This window comes from Lampetra fluviatilis, unplaced genomic scaffold (genome assembly GCF_964198595.1).
Source record: "Lampetra fluviatilis unplaced genomic scaffold, kcLamFluv1.1 SCAFFOLD_997, whole genome shotgun sequence".
Taxonomy (NCBI): Eukaryota; Metazoa; Chordata; class Hyperoartia; order Petromyzontiformes; family Petromyzontidae; genus Lampetra; species Lampetra fluviatilis.
The window spans coordinates 16,510-35,798 of NW_027620974.1; the positions used below are offsets into that span (position 1 = coordinate 16,510).

The following is a 19,289-nucleotide window of genomic DNA, read 5'->3' on the forward strand; positions in this document are numbered from 1 at the left end:
TCTGTGTCTCTCACCGTGTCTCTCTCTCTGTGTGTCTCACCCCGTGTCTCTGTGTGTGTCTCACCACGTGTCTCTGTGTGTGTCTCACCACGTGTCTCCCTCTGTCTCTGTCTCTCTGTGTGTGTCTCACCGTGTCTCTCTCTCTGTGTGTCTCTCTCTCTCTGTGTCTCTGTGTCTCTCACCGTGTCTCTCTCTCTGTGTGTCTCACCCCGTGTCTCTGTGTGTGTCTCACCACGTGTCTCTGTGTGTGTCTCACCACGTGTCTCTCTCTGTCTCTGTCTCTCTGTGTGTGTCTCACCGTGTCTCTCTCTCTGTGTGTCTCTCTCTCTCTGTGTCTCTGTGTCTCTCACCGTGTCTCTCTCTGTGTGTGTCTCACCCCGTGTCTCTGTGTGTGTCTCACCGTGTCTCTCTCTGTGTGTCTCACCCCGTGTCTCTGTGTGTGTCTCACCACGTGTCTCTGTGTGTGTCTCACCACGTGTCTCTCTCTGTCTCTGTCTCTCTGTGTGTGTCTCACCGTGTCTCTCTCTCTGTGTGTCTCTCTCTCTCTGTGTCTCTGTGTCTCTCACCGTGTCTCTCTCTGTGTGTGTCTCACCGTGTCTCTGTGTGTCTCTCTCTGTGTGTGTCTCACCGTGTCTCTGTGTGTGTCTCACCCCGTGTCTCTGTGTGTGTCTCACCACGTGTCTCTCTCTGTCTCTGTCTCTCTGTGTGTGTCTCACCGTGTCTCTCTCTCTGTGTGTCTCTCTCTCTCTGTGTCTCTGTGTCTCTCACCGTGTCTCTCTCTGTGTGTGTCTCACCGTGTCTCTGTGTGTGTCTCACCACGTGTCTCTCTCTGTCTCTGTCTCTCTGTGTGTGTCTCACCGTGTCTCTCTCTCTGTGTGTCTCTCTCTCTCTGTGTCTCTGTGTCTCTCACCGTGTCTCTCTCTGTGTGTGTCTCACCGTGTCTCTGTGTGTGTCTCACCACGTGTCTCTGTGTGTGTCTCACCACGTGTCTCTCTCTGTCTCTGTCTCTCTGTGTGTGTCTCACCGTGTCTCTCTCTCTGTGTGTCTCTCTCTCTCTGTGTCTCTGTGTCTCTCACCGTGTCTCTCTCTGTGTGTGTCTCACCGTGTCTCTGTGTGTCTCTCTCTGTGTGTGTCTCACCGTGTCTCTGTGTGTGTCTCACCCCGTGTCTCTGTGTGTGTCTCATCACGTGTCTCTCTCTGTCTCTGTCTCTCTGTGTGTGTCTCACCGTGTCTCTCTCTCTGTGTGTCTCTCTCTCTCTGTGTCTCTGTGTCTCTCACCGTGTCTCTCTCTGTGTGTGTCTCACCGTGTCTCTGTGTGTCTCTCTCTGTGTGTGTTTCTGTGTGTGTCTCTCTGTGTCTCTCTCTCTGTGTGTGTCTCTGTGTGTGTCTCTCTGTGTCTCTGTGTGTGTGTCTCACCGTGTCTCTGTGTGTGTCTCACCGTGTCTCTCTCTTGTGTGTGTCTCACCGTGTCTCTGTGTGTCTCACCGTGTCTCTGTGTGTGTCTCACCGTGTCTCTCTCTTGTGTGTGTCTCACCGTGTCTCTGTGTGTGTCTCACCGTGTCTCTGTGTGTGTCTCACCGTGTCTCTCTCTTGTGTGTGTCTCACCATGTCTCTGTGTGTGTCTCACCGTGTCTCTGTGTGTGTCTCACCGTGTCTCTGTGTGTCTGTGTCTCTGTGTGTGCGTAGTGGACCCAGCTTGGCACCAGGAAGAAGAACCTGCTGCGTTTGTTCCAGCACATGCAGCGCTCTCTGTGTGTGTGTCTCACCGTGTCTCTGCGTGTCTCTCTCTGTGTGTGTGTCTCACCGTGTCTCTGCGTGTCTCTCTCTGTGTGTGTGTCTCACCGTGTCTCTGTGTGTCTCACCGTGTCTCTGTGTGTCTCACCGTGTCTCTCTCTGTGTCTCACCGTGTCTCTGTGTGTGTCTCACCGTGTCTCTGTGTGTCTCACCGTGTCTCTGTGTGTGTCTCACCGTGTCTCTGCGTGTCTTTCTCTGTGTGTGTCTCACCGCGTGTCTCTCTCTGTGTCTCTGTGTGTCTCTGTGTGTGTAGTGGACCCAGCTTGGCACCAGGAAGAAGAACCTGATGCGTCTGTTCCAGCACATGCAGCGCTCTCTCTCTGTGTGTGTGTCTCACCGTGTCTCTCTCTCTGTGTGTCTCTCTCTCTCTGTGTCTCTGTGTCTCTCACCGTGTCTCTGTGTGTCTCACCGTGTGTCTGTGTGTGTCACCGTGTCTCACCTTGTCTCTGTGTGTCTCACCGTGTCTCTGTGTGTCTCACCGTGTCTCTGTGTGTGTGCGTAGTGGACCCAGCTTGGCACCAGGAAGAAGAACCTGCTGCGTCTGTTCCAGCACATGCAGCGCTTCCAGTTTGAGTCGGTCTACGCAGACGCAGACAAACCCCTGGGGGACGGGGTGAGACCCCTGGAGGCCGCCGATATCGACCGGTAACACTCACCACTCACTCACCAACTCACTCACCAACTCACTCACCAACTCACTCACCACTCACTCACTCACTCAGTCACTCACTCACCAACTCACTCACCAACTCACTCACCACTCACTCACCAACTCACTCACCAACTCACTCACCAACTCACTCACCAGCTCACTCACCATCTCACTCACCAACTCACTCACCAACTCACTCACCACTCACTCACCACTCACTCACTCAACCACTCACCAACTCAGTCACTCAGTCACTCAGTCACTCAGTCACTCACCACTCACTCACCAACTCACTCAGTCACTCACCCACTCACTCACCACTCACTCACCACTCACTCACCACTCACTCACCAACTCACTCACTCACCAACTCACCCACTCACTCACCACTCACTCACCACTCACTCACCAACTCACTCACCACTCACTCACCAACTCACTCAGTCACTCACTCACCAACTCACTCACCTACTCACCTACTCACTCACCACTCACCACTCGCTCACCAACTCACTCACCAACTCACTCACCAACTCACTCACCAACTCACTCACCACTCACTCACCACTCACTCACCAACTCACTAACTCACCCACTCACTCACCACTCACTCACTCAGTCACTCACCACTCACTCACCACTCACTCACTCAGTCACTCACTCACCAACTCACCAACTCACTCACTCACCACTCACTCAGTCACTCACTCAGTCACTCACCCACTCACTCACCACTCACTCAGTCACTCACCCACTCACTCACCACTCACTCACCACTCACTCACCAACTCACTCACTCACCAACTCACCCACTCACTCACCACTCACTCACCACTCACTCACCACTCACTCACCAACTCACTCACTCACCAACTCACCCACTCACTCACTCACCACTCACTCACTCAGTCACTCACCACTCACTCACCACTCACTCACTCAGTCACTCACCACTCACTCACCACTCACTCACCACTCACTCACCACTCACTCACCACTCACTCACCAACTCACTCACCAACTCACTCACCAACTCACTCACCACTCACTCACTCAGTCACTCACCACTCACTCACTCAGTCACTCACCAACTCACTCACCACTCACTCACCAACTCACTCACCACTCACTCACCAACTCACTCACCAACTCACTCACCACTCACTCACTCAGTCACCCACCCACTCACCCACTCACTCACCCACTCACCCACTCAACCACTCACTCACCCACCCACTCACCCACTCACCCACCCACTCACTCACCCACTCACTCACCCACTCACCCACTCACTCACCCACCCACTCACCCACCCACTCACTCACTCACTCACCCACTCACCCACTCACTCACCCACTCACCCACCCACTCACCCACTCACCCACCCACTCACTCACCCACCCACTCACCCACTCACCCACCCACTCATCCACCCACCCACTCACCCACCCACTCACTCACCCACCCACTCACCCACCCACTCACCCACTCACTCACCCACTCACCCACTCACTCACCCACCCACTCACTCACCCACCCACTCACCCACCCACTCATCCACCCACCCACTCACCCCCTCACCCACCCACTCACCCACCCACCCACCCACTCACCCACCCACCCACCCACTCACCCACTCACCCACTCACCCACTCACTCACCCACTCACCCACCCACTCACCCACTCACCCACCCACCCACCCACCCACTCACCCACCCACCCACCCACCCACTCACCCACCCACTCACCCACTCACCCACCCACTCACCCACTCACTCACCCACCCACTCACTCACCCACTCACCCACCCACTCACCCACTCACCCACCCACTCATCCACCCACCCACCCACCCACCCACTCACTCACCCCACTCACCCACCCACCCACTCACTCACTCACTCACTCACCCACCCACTCACCCACCCATCCACCCACTCACCCACTCACCCACCCACTCACTCACTCACCCACCACCCCCACCCACCCACCCACCCACTCACTCACCCACCCACTCACCCACCCACTCACCCACCCACTCACCCACCCACTCACCCACCCACTCACCCACTCACCCACCCACTCACCCACCCACCCACTCACTCACCCACCCACTCACTCACTCACTCACCCACCCACTCACCCACTCACCCACCCACTCACCCACCCACTCACCCACTCACCCACCCACTCACTCACCCACCCACTCACCCACTCACCCACCCACTCACTCACTCACCCACCCACTCACTCACCCACTCACCCACCCACCCACCCACTCACTCACTCACCCACCCACCCACCCACTCACCCACCCACTCACTCACTCACCCACCCACCCACTCACCCACTCACTCACCCACCCACCCACCCACTCACCCACCCACTCACTCACCCACCCACCCACTCACCCACTCACTCACTCACCCACCCACTCACTCACCCACCCACCCACTCACCCACCCACTCACTCACTCACCCACCCACTCACCCACCCACCCACCCACTCACTCACCCACCCACCCACTCACCCACTCACCCACCCACTCACCCACTCACCCACTCACTCACCCACTCACCCACCCACCCACTCACCCACCCACCCACCCACTCACTCACCCACCCACCCACTCACCCACTCACCCACTCACTCACCCACTCACCCACCCACCCACTCACCCACCCACCCACCCACTCACTCACCCACTCACTCACCCACTCACCCACCCACTCACCCACTCACCCACTCACTCACCCACTCACCCACCCACCCACTCACCCACCCACCCACCCACTCACTCACTCACCCACCCACCCACTCACTCACCCACTCACCCACTCACCCACTCACCCACTCACCCACCCACTCACTCACCCACTCACCCACTCACCCACCCACCCACCCACTCACTCACCCACTCACCCACCCACTCACTCACCCACCCACCCACTCACTCACCCACTCACCCACTCACTCACCCACCCACCCACCCACTCACCCACCCACTCACTCACCCACCCACCCACTCACCCACTCACCCACCCACTCACTCACCCACCCACTCACTCACTCACCCACCCACCCACTCACCCACCCACTCACTCACTCACTCACCCACCCACTCACCCACCCACCCACCCACTCACTCACCCACCCACTCACCCACTCACCCACCCACTCACCCACTCACCCACCCACTCACCCACTCACCCACCCACTCACCCACCCACCCACCCACTCACTCACTCACCCACCCACCCACTCACCCACCCACTCACCCACTCACCCACCCACCCACCCACTCACTCACCCACCCACCCACCCACCCACTCACCCACTCACCCACCCACCCACTCACTCACCCACTCACCGTGTCCCGTGTGCTGCGTGGATCTCAGGCTGGGCGAGGTTCAGACGATGGAGGAGCTCCAAGACGTCTACAGCCACTTCCTGCTCTACTACGGGCGCGACATCCCTCGCATGCACAACGCTGCACGCCGCAGACACGGTGAGAGACACGGGGAGAGAGACACGGGGAGAGAGACACGGGGGGAGAGACACGGGGAGAGACACGGTGAGAGAGACGGGGGGAGACACGGGGAGAGAGACACGGGGTGAGAGACACGGGGGGAGAGACACGGGGGGAGACACGGGGGGAGACACGGGGAGAGAGACACGGGGGGAGAGACACGGGGGGAGAGACACGGGGGGAGAGACACGGGGTGAGAGACACGGGGGGAGAGACACGGGGGGAGAGACACGGGGGGAGAGACACGGAGGGAGACACGGGGAGAGAGACACGGTGAGAGACACGGGGAGAGAGACACGGGGGGAGAGACACGGGGGGAGAGACACGGGGAGAGAGACACGGGGAGAGAGACACGGGGGGAGAGACACGGTGAGAGACACGGGGAGAGAGACACGGGGGGAGAGACACGGGGGGAGAGACACGGGGAGAGAGACACGGGGAGAGAGACACGGGGAGAGAGACACGGTGAGAGAGAGACACGGGGGGAGAGACACGGGGAGAGAGACACGGTGAGAGACACGGGGAGAGAGACACGGGGGGAGAGAGACACGGGGTGAGAGACACGGTGAGAGACACGGGGAGAGAGACACGGGGGGAGAGAGACACGGGGTGAGAGACACGGGGAGAGAGACACGGGGGGAGAGACACGGGGGGAGAGACACGGGGAGAGAGAGACACGGGGGGAAACACGGGGAGAGAGACACGGTGAGAGAGAGACACGGTGAGAGACACGGGGAGAGAGACACGGGGAGAGAGACACGGTGCGAGAGAGACACGGTGAGAGACACGGGGAGAGAGACACGGGGAGAGAGAGACACGGGGAGAGACACGGGGAGAGAGACACGGAGAGAGAGAGACACGGGGGGAGACGCGGGGGGAGAGACACGGGGAGAGACACGGAGAGAGGACACGGGGGGAGACACGGGGGGAGAGACACGGTAAGAGACACGGGGGGAGACACGGGGGGAGAGACACGGGGGGAGACACGGGGGGAGACACGGGGGGAGAGACACGGGGAGAGACACGGGGAGAGAAACACGGGGAGAGAGACACGGAGAGAGACACGGTGGGAGACACGGAGGGAGAGACACGGAGAGAGAGACACGGGGACAGAGACACGGGGAGAGAGAGACACGGGGAGAGACACGGGGAGAGAAACACGGGGAGAGAGACACGGAGAGAGACACGGGGGGAGACACGGAGAGAGACACGGGGAGAGAGAGACACGGGGGAGAGACACGGGGAGAGAGAGACACGGGGAGAGAGAGACACGGGGAGAGAGACACGGGGAGAGACACGGGGAGAGAGAGACACGGGGTGAGAGACACGGGGGGAGAGACACGGGGGGAGAGACACGGGGGGAGAGACACGGAGGGAGACACGGGGAGAGAGACACGGTGAGAGACACGGGGAGAGAGACACGGGGGGAGAGACACGGGGAGAGAGACACGGGGGGAGAGACACGGTGAGAGACACGGGGAGAGAGACACGGGGGGAGAGACACGGGGGGAGAGACACGGGGAGAGAGACACGGGGAGAGAGACACGGGGAGAGAGACACGGTGAGAGAGAGACACGGGGGGAGAGACACGGGGAGAGAGACACGGTGAGAGACACGGGGAGAGAGACACGGGGGGAGAGAGACACGGGGTGAGAGACACGGTGAGAGACACGGGGAGAGAGACACGGGGGGGAGAGAGACACGGGGTGAGAGGACACGGGGAGAGAGACACGGGGGGAGAGACACGGGGGGAGAGACACGGGGAGAGAGAGACACGGGGGGAAACACGGGGAGAGAGACACGGTGAGAGAGAGACACGGTGAGAGACACGGGGAGAGAGACACGGGGAGAGAGACACGGTGCGAGAGAGACACGGTGAGAGACACGGGGAGAGAGACACGGGGAGAGAGAGACACGGGGAGAGACACGGGGAGAGAGACACGGAGAGAGACACGGGGGGAGACGCGGGGGGAGAGACACGGGGAGAGACACGGAGAGAGACACGGGGGGAGACACGGGGGGAGAGACACGGTAAGAGACACGGGGGGAGACACGGGGGGAGAGACACGGGGGGAGACACGGGGGGAGACACGGGGGGAGAGACACGGGGAGAGACACGGGGAGAGAAACACGGGGAGAGAGACACGGAGAGAGACACGGTGGGAGACACGGAGGGAGAGACACGGAGAGAGAGACACGGGGACAGAGACACGGGGAGAGAGAGACACGGGGAGAGACACGGGGAGAGAAACACGGGGAGAGAGACACGGAGAGAGACACGGGGGGGAGACACGGAGAGAGACACGGGGAGAGAGAGACACGGGGGAGAGAGAGACACGGGGAGAGAGAGACACGGGGAGAGAGACACGGGGAGAGACACGGGGAGAGAGAGACACGGCGAGAGAGACACGGGGAGAGAGAGACACGGGGAGAGAGAGACACGGGGAGAGAGAGACACGGGGAGAGAGAGACACGCGGAGAGAGACACGGGGAGAGAGACACGGGGAGAGAGACACGGGGGGGGGGGGGGGAGAGACACGGGGAGAGAGACACGGGGAGAGAGACACGGGGAGAGAGACACGGGGAGAGAGACACGGGGAGAGAGACACGGGGAGAGAGAGACACGGGGGGAGAGACACGGGGAGAGAGACACGGGGAGAGAGACACGGGGAGAGAGACACGGGGAGAGAGACACGGGGAGAGAGACACGGGGAGAGAGACACGGGGAGAGAGACACGGGGAGAGAGACACGGGGAGAGACACGGGGGGAGACACGGGGGGGAGAGACACGGTGAGAGACACGGGGGGAGACACGGGGGGAGAGACACGGGGAGAGACACGGGGAGAGAGACACGGGGAGAGACACGGGGAGAGAGACACGGGGAGAGAGACACGGGGAGAGAGACACGGGGGAGAGACACGGGGAGAGAAACACGGGGAGAGAGACACGGAGAGAGACACGGGGGGAGACACGGTGAGAGACACGGGGGGAGACACGGGGGGAGAGACACGGGGAGAGACACGGGGGAGAGAGACACGGGGAGAGACACGGGGAGAGAGAGACACGGGGAGAGAGAGACACGGGGAGAGAGAGACACGGGGAGAGAGAGACATGGGGAGAGAGAGACACGGGGAGAGAGAGACACGGGGAGAGAGAGACACGGGGAGAGAGAGACACGGGGGGGGGGGGGGAGAGACACGGGGAGAGAGACACGGGGAGAGAGACACGGGGAGAGAGACACGGGGAGAGAAAGACACGGGGAGAGAAAGACACGGGGAGAGAGAGACACGGGGGGAGAGACACGGGGGGAGAGACACGGGGAGAGAGACACGGGGGGAGAGAGAGACACGGGGAGAGAGACACGGGGAGAGAGACACGGGGGTAGAGACACGGGGGGAGAGACACGGGGGGAGAGACACGGGGAGAGACACGGGGAGAGAAACACGGGGAGAGAGACACGGAGAGAGACACGGTGGGAGACACGGGGGGAGAGACACGGGGAGAGAGAGACACGGGGAGAGACACGGGGAGAGAGACACGGGGAGAGAGACACGGGGAGAGAAACACGGGGAGAGAGACACGGAGAGAGACACGGGGGGAGACACGAAGGGAGAGACACGGGGAGAGAGAGACACGGGGAGAGAGAGACACGGGGAGAGAGACACGGGGAGAGAGAGACACGGGGAGAGAGACACGGGGAGAGAGAGACACGGGGAGAGAGAGACACGGGGAGAGAGACACGGGGGGGGGGGGGCGGGGAGAGACACGGGGAGAGAGACACGGGGAGAGAGACACGGGGAGAGAGACACGGGGAGAGAGAGACACGGGGGGAGAGACACGGGGAGAGAGACACGGGGAGAGAGACACGGGGAGAGAGAGACACGGGGAGAGAGAGACACGGGGAGAGAGAGACACGGGGAGAGAGAGACACGGGGAGAGAGACACGGGGAGAGAGAGACACGGGGAGAGAGAGACACGGGGAGAGAGAGACACGGGGAGAGAGAGACACGGGGAGAGAGAGACACGGGGAGAGAGAGACACGGGGAGAGAGAGACACGGGGAGAGAGAGACACGGGGAGAGAGAGACACGGGGAGAGAGAGACACGGGGAGAGAGAGACACGGGGAGAGAGAGACACGGGGAGAGAGAGACACGGGGAGAGAGAGACACGGGGAGAGAGAGACACGGGGAGAGAGAGACACGGGGAGGGGGGGGGGAGAGACACGGGGAGGGGGGGGGAGAGACACGGGGAGAGAGACACGGGGAGAGAAAGACACGGGGAGAGAGACACGGGGGGAGAGACACGGGGAGAGAGACACGGGGGGAGAGACACGGGGAGAGAGACACGGGGAGAGAGACACGGGGAGAGAGACACGGGGGGAGAGAGAGACACGGGGAGAGAGACACGGGGAGAGAGACACGGGGAGAGAGACACGGGGAGAGAGAGAGACACGGGGAGAGAGACACGGGGAGAGAGACACGGGGAGAGAGACACGGGGAGAGAGACACGGGGAGAGAGACACGGTGAGAGAGACACGGTGAGAGAGACACGGTGAGAGAGACACGGTGAGAGAGACACGGTGAGAGAGACACGGTGACAGAGACACGGTGAGAGAGACACGGGGAGAGAGACACGGGGGGGGATCGGTGTGGTGATGTTTGTGATTTTGTGGATGTTGTTGATGATGATGTTGTTGATGATGTTGATGATGATGATGTTGTTGATGATGTTGTTGTTGATGTTGATGTTGTTGTTGATGATGTTGTTGATGATGTTGATGATGATGTTGATGATGTTGTTGATGATGATGTTGATGATGATGTTGATGATGTTGATGATGTTGATGATGTTGTTGATGATGATGATGTTGTTGATGTTGTTGATGATGTTGATGATGATGTTGTTGATGTTGTTGATGATGTTGTTGTTGTTGATGATGTTGATGATGATGATGTTGATGTTGATGTTGTTGATGATGTTGTTGTTGTTGATGATGTTGATGATGATGTTGATGATGATGTTGATGATGTTGATGATGTTGATGATGTTGTTGATGATGATGATGTTGTTGATGATGTTGTTGTTGTTGATGATGTTGATGATGTTGTTGATGATGATGTTGATGATGATGTTGATGATGTTGATGATGTTGTTGATGATGATGATGTTGTTGATGATGTTGTTGTTGTTGATGATGTTGTTGATGATGTTGTTGATGATGATGTTGATGATGATGTTGATGATGTTGATGATGTTGATGATGTTGTTGATGATGTTGATGTTGATGATGTTGATGCAGGAGAGGAGGGTGATGAGGAGGCGGTGGAGGCTGGAGCTGCAGCAGCTGGAGCTGGAGGAGCTGGAGGAGGTGGAGCTGCGACGGCGTCATCGGCACCCGAGTTGAAGCAAGCGACGCGCAGAGACCGCTACACCCTGTGTCTGCAGACAGGCCTCGGTACGACTACTACTTAGACATCTACACAGACAACTACATAGACAACTACACTACTACATAGACTACTACATAGACTACTACTTAGACATCTACACAGACAACTACATAGACAACTACACTACTACATAGACTACTACATAGACTACTACTTAGACATCTACACAGACAACTACATAGACAACTACACTACTACATAGACTACTACATAGACTACTACTTAGACATCTACACGGACAACTACATAGACAACTACACTACTACATAGACTACTACATAGACTACTACTTAGACATCTACACAGACAACTACATAGACAACTACACTACTACATAGACTACTACATAGACTACTACTTAGACTACTACTTAGACAACGACTTAGACAACGACTTAGACAACTACACTACTACTTAGACAACTACTTAGACAACGACTTGGACAACTACACTACTACTTAGTCTACTACTTAGACAACTACTTAGACAACGACTTGGACAACTAAACACTTTGTCTACAGACAGGGACACGGGATCTCTGATCCGTACGGCTCATTTTAATGTCTCCCCGTGTCTCTCTCCCCCCGTGTCTCTCTCCCCCCGTGTCTCTCTCCCCCCGTGTCTCTCTCCCCGTGTCTCTCTCCCCGTGTCTCTCTCCTCTCCCTGTGTCTCTCTCCCCCCGTGTCTCCCCGTGTCTCTCTCCCCCCGTGTCTCCCCGTGTCTCTCTCCCCCCGTGTCTCTCCCCCCGTGTCTCTCTCCCCGTGTCTCTCTCCTCTCCCCGTGTCTCACTCCCCCCGTGTCTCTCTCCCCGTGTCTCTCTCTCCCCGTGTCTCTCTCCCCGTGTCTCTCTCCTCTCCCTGTGTCTCTCTCCCCCCGTGTCTCTCCCCCCGTGTCTCTCCCCCCGTGTCTCTCCCCCCGTGTCTCTCCCCGTGTCTCTCTCCCCGTGTCTCTCTCCCCGTGTCTCTCTCCCCGTGTCTCTCTCCCCCTCTCCCCGTGTCTCTCCCCCCGTGTCTCTCCCCCCGTGTCTCTCTCCCCGTGTCTCTCTCCCCGTGTCTCTCTCCCCGTGTCTCTCTCTCCGTGTCTCTCTCTCCGTGTCTCTCTCTCCGTGTCTCTCTCCCCGTGTCTCTCCCCGTGTCTCTCCCCGTGTCTCTCTCCCCGTGTCTCTCCCCGTGTCTCTCCCCGTGTCTCTCTCTCTCCCCGTGTCTCTCTCCCCGTGTCTCTCCCCCCGTGTCTCTCTCCCCCGTGTCTCTCTCTCTCCCCGTGTCTCTCTCTCCCCGTGTCTCTCTCCCCGTGTCTCTCTCCCCGTGTCTCTCTCCCCGTGTCTCTCTCCCCGTGTCTCTCTCCCCGTGTCTCTCTCTCCCCGTGTCTCTCTCCCCGTGTCTCTCCCCCCGTGTCTCTCTCCCCGTGTCTCTCTCCCCCGTGTCTCTCTCTCCCCGTGTCTCTCTCTCCCTGTGTCTCTCTCTCCCCGTGTCTGTCTCTCCCCATGTCTCTCTCCCCCCGTGTCTCTTCCCCGTGTCTCTCTCCCCCGTGTCTTTCTCCCCGTGTCTCTCCCCCCCCGTGTCTCTCCCCCCGTGTCTCTCTCCCCCCGTGTCTCTCTCCCCGTGTCTCTCTCCTCGTGTCTCTCCCCCCGTGTCTCTCTCCCCGTGTCTCTCTCCCCGTGTCTCTCTCCCCGTGTCTCTCTCCCCGTGTCTCTCTCCCCGTGTCTCTCCCCCCGTGTCTCTCCCCCCGTGTCTCTCTCCCCGTGTCTCTCTCCCCGTGTCTCTCTCCCCGTGTCTCTCTCCCCGTGTCTCTCCCCGTGTCTCTCTCCCCGTGTCTCTCCCCCCGTGTCTCTCCCCCCGTGTCTCTCTCCCCGTGTCTCTCTCCCCGTGTCTCTCTCCCCGTGTCTCTCTCCCCGTGTGTCTCTCCCCGTGTCTCTCCCCGTGTCTCTCCCCCCGTGTCTCTCCCCCCCGTGTCTCTCCCCCCGTGTCTCTCCCCCCGTGTCTCTCCCCCCGTGTCTCTCTCCCCGTGTCTCTCCCCTCGTGTCTCTCCCCCCGTGTCTCTCTCCCCCGTGTCTCTCTCCCCGTGTCTCTCACCCCGTCTCTCCCCCCCCGTGTCTCCCCCCCCGTGTCTCCCCCCCCGTGTCTCTCCCCCCGTGTCTCTCTCCCCGTGTCTCTCCCCGTGTCTCTCCCCTCGTGTCTCTCTCCCCGTGTCTCTCTCCCCGTGTCTCCCCCCGTGTCTCTCTCCCCGTGTCTCTCCCCGTGTCTCTCCCCGTGTCTCTCCCCGTGTCTCTCCCCTCGTGTCTCTCCCCTCGTGTCTCTCTCCCCGTGTCTCTCTCCCCGTGTCTCTCTCCCCGTGTCTCCCCCCCCGTGTCTCTCTCCCCGTGTCTCTCTCCCCGTCTCTCCCCCCCCGTGTCTCCCCCCCCGTGTCTCTCCCCCCGTGTCTCTCCCCCCTTGTCTCTCTCCCCGTGTCTCTCCCCGTGTCTCTCCCCTCGTGTCTCTCTCCCCGTGTCTCTCTCCCCGTGTCTCTCCCCGTGTCTCTCTCCCCGTGTCTCTCCCCGTGTCTCTCCCCGTGTCTCTCCCCATGTCTCTCCCCTCGTGTCTCTCCCCTCGTGTCTCTCTCCCCGTGTCTCTCTCCCCGTGTCTCCCCCCCCGTGTCTCTCCCCCCGTGTCTCTCCCCCCGTGTCTCTCTCCCCGTGTCTCTCCCCGTGTCTCTCCCCTCGTGTCTCTCTCCCCGTGTCTCTCTCCCCGTGTCTCTCTCCCCGTGTCTCCCCCCCCGTGTCTCTCCCCCCGTGTCTCTCCCCCCGTGTCTCTCTCCCCGTGTCTCTCCCCGTGTCTCTCCCCTCGTGTCTCTCTCCCCGTGTCTCTCTCCCCGTGTCTCCCCCCGTGTCTCTCTCCCCGTGTCTCCCCCCGTGTCTCTCTCCCCGTGTCTCCCCCCGTGTCTCTCTCCCCGTGTCTCTCCCTCGTGTCTCTCCCCTCGTGTCTCTCTCCCCGTGTCTCCCCCCCCGTGTCTCTCTCCCCGTGTCTCTCTCCCCGTCTCTCCCCCCCCGTGTCTCCCCCCGTGTCTCTCTCCCCGTGTCTCCCCCCGTGTCTCTCCCCCCGTGTCTCTCTCCCCGTGTCTCTCTCCCCGTGTCTCTCTCCCCGTGTCTCTCTCCCCGTGTCTCTCCCCGTGTCTCTCTCCCCGTGTCTCTCCCCCCGTGTCTCTCCCCCCGTGTCTCTCTCCCCGTGTCTCTCTCCCCGTGTCTCTCTCCCCGTGTCTCTCTCCCCGTGTGTCTCTCCCCGTGTCTCTCCCCGTGTCTCTCCCCCCGTGTCTCTCCCCCCGTGTCTCTCCCCCCGTGTCTCTCCCCCCGTGTCTCTCCCCCCGTGTCTCTCTCCCCGTGTCTCTCCCCTCGTGTCTCTCCCCCCGTGTCTCTCTCCCCCGTGTCTCTCTCCCCGTGTCTCTCACCCCGTCTCTCCCCCCCCGTGTCTCCCCCCCCGTGTCTCCCCCCCCGTGTCTCTCCCCCCGTGTCTCTCCCCGTGTCTCTCCCCTCGTGTCTCTCTCCCCGTGTCTCTCTCCCCGTGTCTCTCCCCCCGTGTCTCTCTCCCCGTGTCTCTCCCCGTGTCTCTCCCCGTGTCTCTCCCCGTGTCTCTCTCCCCCCGTGTCTCTCTCCCCGTGTCTCTCTCCCCGTGTCTCTCCCCGTGTCTCTCTCCCCGTGTCTCTCTCTCCCCCGTGTCTCTCCCCCCGTGTCTCTCCCCCCGTGTCTCTCCCCCCGTGTCTCTCCCCCCGTGTCTCTCTCCCCGTGTCTCTCTCCCCGTGTCTCTCTCCCCGTGTCTCTCCCCGCCAGACGGTCTGGCCAAGAAGTTTGGTTTGACTCCGCAGCAGTTTGGCGAGAATCTGCGCGACAGCTACCAGCGTCACGAGACGGAGCAGTTCCCTGCCGACCCTCACGAGCTCGCACGCGATTATATCTGCACGTACGCCGCTCGCCCACACGCTCGCTCGCCCACACGCTCGCTCGCCCACACGCTCGCTCGCGCTCGCCCACACGCTCGCCCACACGCTCGCCCACACGCTCGCCCACACGCTCACCCACACGCTCGCCCACACGCTCACCCACACGCTCGCCCACTCACACGCTCGCCCACACGCTCACTCGCGCTCGCCCACACGCTCGCTCGCCCACACGCTCGCCCACCACGCTCGCCCACTCACACGCTCGCCCACACGCTCGCCCACACGCTCTCCCACACGCTCGCCCACACGCTCGCTCACCCACACGCTCGCCCACTCACACGCTCGCCCACACGCTCGCTCACTCACACGCTCGCCCACACGCTCGCTCACCACACGCTCGCCCACTCACACGCTCGCCCACACGCTCGCTCACCCACACGCTCGCCCCACTCACACGCTCGCCCACACGCTCGCTCACCCACACGCTCGCCCACTCACACGCTCGCCCACACGCTCGCTCACTCACACGCTCGCCCACACGCTCGCCCACACGCTCGCTCACCCACACGCTCGCTCACTCACACGCTCGCTCACTCACACGCTCGCCCACACGCTCGCCCACACGCTCGCCCACACGCTCGCTCGCCCACACGCTCGCCCACTCACACGCTCGCCCACACGCTCGCTCACTCACACGCTCGCCCCACACGCTCGCCCACTCACACGCTCGCCCACACGCTCGCTCACTCACACGCTCGCCCACACGCTCGCCCACACGCTCGCTCACCCACACGCTCGCTCACTCACACGCTCGCTCACTCACACGCTCGCCCACACGCTCGCCCACACGCTCGCTCGCCCACACGCTCGCCCACTCACACGCTCACCCACACGCTCGCCCACTCACACGCTCGCCCACACGCTCGCCCACTCACACGCTCGCCCACAACGCTCGCCCACTCACACGCTCGCCCACACGCTCGCCCACACGCTCACTCACACGCTCGCCCCACACGCTCGCCCACACGCTCGCTCGCCCACACGCTCGCTCACACGCTCGCCCACACGCTCGCCCACACGCTCGCCCACACGCCCACTCACACGCTCGCCCACACGCTCGCCCACACGCTCGCTCGCCCACACGCTCGCTCACCCCACACGCTCGCTCGCTCCGCCCACTCACTCACTCACTCACCCACTCACTCACCCACTCACTCACCCACTCACCCACCCACTCACTCACCCACTCACCCCCCTCACTCACCCAGTCACTCACCCACTCACTCACCCAGTCACTCACTCACTCACCCACTCACTCACCCACCCACCCACTCACTCACCCACCCACCCACTCACTCACCCACCCACTCACTCACTCACCCACCCACCCACCCACTCACCCACTCACCCACCCACCCACCCACTCACCCACTCACCACTCACTCACCCACCCACTCACCCACCCACCCACCCACTCACCCACCCACCCACCCACTCACCCACTCACCCCACCCACTCACCCACTCACCCACCCACCCACCCACCCACCCACTCACCCACTCACCCACTCACTCACCCTCTCTCCCACCCACTCACCCACCCACTCACCCACCCACCCACTCACCCACTCACCCACCCACCCACTCACCCACTCACCCACCCACCCACCCACTCACCCACCCACCCACCCACTCACCCACTCACCCACCCACCCACTCACCCACTCACCCACCCACCCACCCACCCACCCACTCACCCACTCACCCACTCACTCACCCTCTCTCCCACCCACTCACCCACTCACTCACCCACCCACTCACTCACCCACCCACTCACCACCACTCACCACCCACTCACCCTCTCTCCCGCTCACCTGGTGGGCAGTCAGTTCCCCACGGTCGAGGCGGTGCTGGAGGGAGCTCGCTACATGGTGGCTCTCACCCACTCACCCACTCACCACCCACCCCACCCACCCACCCACTCACTCACCCACCCACCCACTCACTCACCCACCCACCCACCCACTCACCCACTCACCCACTCACCCACCCACCCACTCACTCACCCACCCACTCACTCACCCACTCAGCCACCCACCCACTCACCCACTCACCCACACCACCCACTCACTCACCCACCCACTCACTCACCCACCCACTCACCACTCACCACCCACTCACCCTCTCTCCCGCTCACCTGGTGAGCAGTCAGTTCCCCACGGTGGAGGCGGTGCTGGAGGGAGCTCGCTACATGGTGGCTCTCACCCACTCACCCACTCACCACCCACCCACCCACCCACTCACTCACCCACTCACTCACCCACCCACCCACCCACTCACCCACTCACCCACTCACCCACCCACCCACTCACTCACCCACCCACTCACTCACCCACTCACCCACCCACTCACCCACTCAGCCACCCACCCACTCACCCACCCACCCACACCACCCACTCACTCACCCACCCACTCACTCACCCACCCACTCACCACTCACCACCCACTCACCCTCTCTCCCGCTCACCTGGTGAGCAGTCAGTTCCCCACGGTGGAGGCGGTGCTGGAGGGAGCTCGCTACATGGTGGCTCTCACCGTCGCGAGGGAGCCGCTGGTCAGGCAGGTGGTGAGGCAAACCTTCCTGGAGCGGGCAAAGCTGAACGTCGTGCCCACCAAGAAGGGCAGGAAGGTGAGTGGGGGGTGAGTGGGTGAGTGGGTGGGTGGGTGAGTGAGTGGGTGGGTGAGTGAGTGGGTGGGTGGGTTGGGGGGTGAGTGGGTGGGTGGGTGGGTTGGGAGGTGAGTGGGTGGGTGGGTGGGTGAGTGGGTGGGTGAGTGGGTGGGTGAGTGGGTGGGTGGGTGGGTGAGTGGGTGGGTGGGTGGGTGAGTGGGTGAGTGGGTGGGTGGGTGGGTGGGTGAGTGGGTGGGTGAGTGGGTTGGTGGGTGGGTGGATGGGTGGGTGGATGGGTGGGTGAGTGGGTGGGGTGAGTGGGTGGGTGGGTGAGTGGGTGGGTGGGTGGGTGAGTGGGTGGATGGGTGGGTGAGTGGGTGGGGTGAGTGGGTGAGTGGGTGGGGTGAGTGGGTGGGTGAGTGGGTGGGTGGGTGGGTGAGTGGGTGGGTTGAGTTGGTGGGTGGGTGGGTGGGTGAGTGGGTGGGTGGGTGAGTGGGTGGGTGGGTGAGCGGGTGGGTGAGTGGTGTGAGCGGGTGGGTGAGTGGGTGAGCGGGTGGGTGAGTGGGTGGGTGGGTGAGTGAGTGGGTGGGTGGGTGAGTGGGTGGGTGGGTGAGTGGGTGGATGGGTGGGTGAGTGGGTGGGGTGAGTGGGTGAGTGGGTGGGGTGAGTGGGTGGGTGGGTGAGTGGGTGGGTGGGTGGGTGGGTGAGTGGGTGGGTTGAGTTGGTGGGTGGGTGGGTGAGTGGGTGGGTGGGTGAGTGGGTGGGTGGGTGGGTGGGTTGAGTTGGTGGGTGGGTGGGTGAGTTGGTGGGTGGGTGGGTGAGTGGGTGGGTGGGTGAGTGGGTGGGTGGGTGAGTGGGTGGGTGAGTGGGTGAGTGAGTGGGTGGGTGGGTGAGTGGGTGGGGTGAGTGGGTGGGTGAGTGGGTGGGTGGGTGGGTGAGTGGGTGGGTGGGTGAGTGAGTGAGCGGGTGGGTGAGTGGGTGGGTGAGTGGGTGGGTGGGTGAGTGGGTGGGTGGGTGAGTGGGTGGGTGGGTGGGTGGGTGGGTGGGTGGGTGGGTGAGTGGGTGGGTGGGTGAGTGGGTGGGTGGGTGAGTGGGTGGGTGAGTGGGTGGGTGGGTGGGTGAGTGGGTGGATGGGTGGGTGAGTGGGTGGGGTGAGTGGGTGGGTGGGTGAGTGGGTGGGTGAGTGGGTGAGTGAGTGGGTGGGTGGGTGAGTGGGTGGGGTGAGTGGGTGGGTGAGTGGGTGAGTGGGTGGGTGAGTGGGTGGGTGAGTGGGTGGGTGAGCGGGT

At 61.8% G+C, this 19,289-nt stretch overlaps 1 protein-coding gene across 1 annotated transcript in view; it reads left to right on the top strand.

The window, feature by feature from the left end:
- LOC144954605 (transcription elongation factor SPT6-like) overlaps positions 1 to 18,024 on the top strand; it is a gene marked incomplete at both ends in the record, with an annotated part of 33,892 nt that extends 15,868 nt beyond the window's left edge. Inside the window, 5 exons of the mRNA XM_078885058.1 lie at positions 2,297 to 2,439; positions 5,846 to 5,955; positions 11,277 to 11,432; positions 15,227 to 15,356; positions 17,874 to 18,024. Coding sequence (XP_078741184.1) covers positions 2,297 to 2,439; positions 5,846 to 5,955; positions 11,277 to 11,432; positions 15,227 to 15,356; positions 17,874 to 18,024 — 690 coding nt within the window. The remainder of the gene's footprint in view (positions 1 to 2,296; positions 2,440 to 5,845; positions 5,956 to 11,276; positions 11,433 to 15,226; positions 15,357 to 17,873) is intronic.
- Between the last annotated feature and the right edge of the window lie 1,265 nt (positions 18,025 to 19,289).